The following is a 2,535-nucleotide window of genomic DNA, read 5'->3' as shown; positions in this document are numbered from 1 at the left end:
GTTGAATAATCACTGAGCCTTCGGCGAATGATTGTTTTAGAATTATGAACACGAATCTCATCGTCCAACTTTAAATGTATTGCCCTTTTACAGCAGACCTTAAGCCGCACTCTTTGTTGAATTGAATGCTGGCCCCTAATTGATTTTTCTCTCAAAAAGCCTTAACATGTGGTTTTGACATACGTCTTATTCTCACCTTCTCACTTCTTGTACTTTGTCTTGGTAGTTCTCCTCCCACGCATGCGCCTTTAGAGCACGGATCCCAGTCACAAGCTCGTTCATTAGTGAAATACGCCGGTCCGTCACTTCAGCGGTCTCCTGTCGCAACTGAGCGCACAGGCCTGAGATTATCAGTACGCAAGGGATCACCATTAACAGAAATAGTATTCCCATTACAGCCTGCCAACCGACAAAGAACAACAGCAAGAATACAACAGTTATGAACTCGAAAACAGGTAATATCGCGGTACATATCCACCTGGGTGCCAGTTCCATTCTCTGAACGTCGTTCGATATCAGGTCAATAACATTGCCTGTTGTTGTTTCCAGGAGGCTTTGCTGACTGATCAGGGGAATCTGCAGACAAATAGAACTTGCTGACATAAATATGATAACAGAAGGGCACTTTTGAATACTTTTGTTGTGGCTTATCGGTGTGGTGACATCATTTCCATCTCCCCGTGTGGGGAATATTCTTTTAACAAGGAAGCAAACCCGTTCCCAGGGCTTTTCCCTTGGTAATTTGGACCTGGGAACGAGGTTTGCATGGAAGCTAGGTAAATGCTATCAGGCTAAATCATAAATCCACTTCACTAAGAATCATACCAAGAATAAAGAGATTTCTTGTTACTGCTGCTATAGAAGATTACACCCGAATTAAGAGGAGTGGTTTTGATTAACCGACTAAAGGTCGGTTCACAGGATAGGTCATGTCGCTGCGACATGTAGCAGCAACAAAATCATAAGCTGTTCACACGAGGGACATGTTGCAGCGACACGTCCCGTGGGGGCGGGGGATCGTATATCAAAGAGACGGGGATATTCGTTCTCTTGCTTAGGGGTGTAAATTACGGTTTTTGGTCTTAATTGGGGTGTTCAGGACGGAGTTTCCATATTTTTCCCCTCAAGATGTTGTTTAGGGTTTGCAAGTGAAGAAATGTAAAACGCATTCATACTGTGTTGGTAGTTTAGAACGATCAGGCAACAAGCCTACTTTTAAGCTCATGTCGCTGCGACGGACATGTCCCTGCAACATGTTTCCTCGTGTGCACCGACCTCAACAGATTATTCACCAGTTTCTTACCTTGAGATAAACAATTCCCTTAATAGCACTACTCAGTCTCATACCAAGCAGCTCGCAGCTGTAAGCAGAATAATGTGTACAAGCAGAAGTCAACCCACTCAGTGTTAAAAACCCACAACACGCGTATGCAAGGGAGCGGTTCTTTGAATTTTTCAGCGGAGCTCAGCAAATGAAGCAGAAAACCAAGCACGAGCGGCTGTGTGACGCGAAACATGGATTCCATGAGCCAAAAACACATAGGCAAACAGACATCGTTAAAGTTTACTGTTTTCAAAACACATTTCCAGAGCTTGGGTTGTTTAGCCTCAGCCATGTTGCATTCTTGTACATGGCCATTCCATTCCTTTTGAAGGCGCTCTGTTAGGTCACGTGTTCTGTTTTCCTCGTGAAGCGGCAGCAAATCGGATTGTTTCAGCGGTCGCTTGCTTCCTATTTTGAAGACGTTGTTCATCCACCAAAAGGTTAGAAGGGAGAGAAAATTTGTCGACGTCGTAGGATGATAATAATCTTTGTCGTCATCTTCATTGCCAGTTGCTATCGCCTCGTAACCTTTGTTTGACATCTTGCTGTTACGTTAAATAAAACACAATTTTTAAGATTTTATTCCAATCATATCTTTTGTCAACGATTTCTTAAAATTGCTAAAGTTTGTTTTACTTGACAAGTGCAAAATAAAAACTGAAAATGAACATTTTTAAAACCGTTTTTGAAACAACACTTTGATTTTAGCCACAGCCCCCCCTCCAAAATAAAGCCCATTAAAGTGGCCTAATGGTTAGCGCGCTGGACTCAGGATCAAGCCGTCCGGGTTCGCGCCCTGGCCAGGGCACTGGGTTGTGTTCTTGCGCAAAAGCTGACATAGTGCCTCTCTCCACCCAGGTGTATAAACGGGTACCGGCGAAAAAATGCTGGGGTAACCCTGCGATGGACTAGTAGAAGTACTCTTAGTCGATTCATGTGACGGAAACGTGGATAAGCTCAGGAGGTTAGGGCATCTTGGCTCGACGTACACTTTAGCTAAAAGCTCTTTTCGAGAGAATTCGGCCAGTGCTTTTACATCAAGTCCCGGGCAACACCCAATCAACAGTGGGTATATTGCAATTTCTTAGTTTTGATTGGTTAACAGGCACTGGTATATATGAGCTCACATACCATTGACCACAAATATGGAGATGCCGCGCGTTAACAAGAACAGAAGGGGAGCTCAAATATTGCAATTCTTTGGGTGTTTT

At 43.7% G+C, this 2,535-nt stretch overlaps 1 protein-coding gene across 1 annotated transcript; it reads right to left on the bottom strand.

The window, feature by feature from the left end:
- Positions 1–196: 196 nt before the first annotated feature.
- LOC144639980 (ATP-binding cassette subfamily C member 4-like) lies at positions 197–1,865 on the bottom strand (the record flags this gene model as incomplete). The annotated part of the gene is made up of 3 exons (XM_078499236.1): positions 1,569–1,865; positions 1,304–1,444; positions 197–576 (listed from the first exon to the last, which is right to left on the bottom strand). Coding segments are annotated over exons 1-3 (818 nt in total), but the record flags the coding sequence as incomplete, so codon positions are not given.
- Between the last annotated feature and the right edge of the window lie 670 nt (positions 1,866–2,535).

This window comes from Oculina patagonica, unplaced genomic scaffold (genome assembly GCF_052425735.1).
Source record: "Oculina patagonica isolate OP01 unplaced genomic scaffold, crgOcupat unplaced1593, whole genome shotgun sequence".
Classification (NCBI taxonomy): Eukaryota; Metazoa; Cnidaria; class Anthozoa; order Scleractinia; family Oculinidae; genus Oculina; species Oculina patagonica.
Note: the sequence above shows the minus strand (reverse complement) of the source record. Positions and strands in the feature narration are given on the sequence as shown.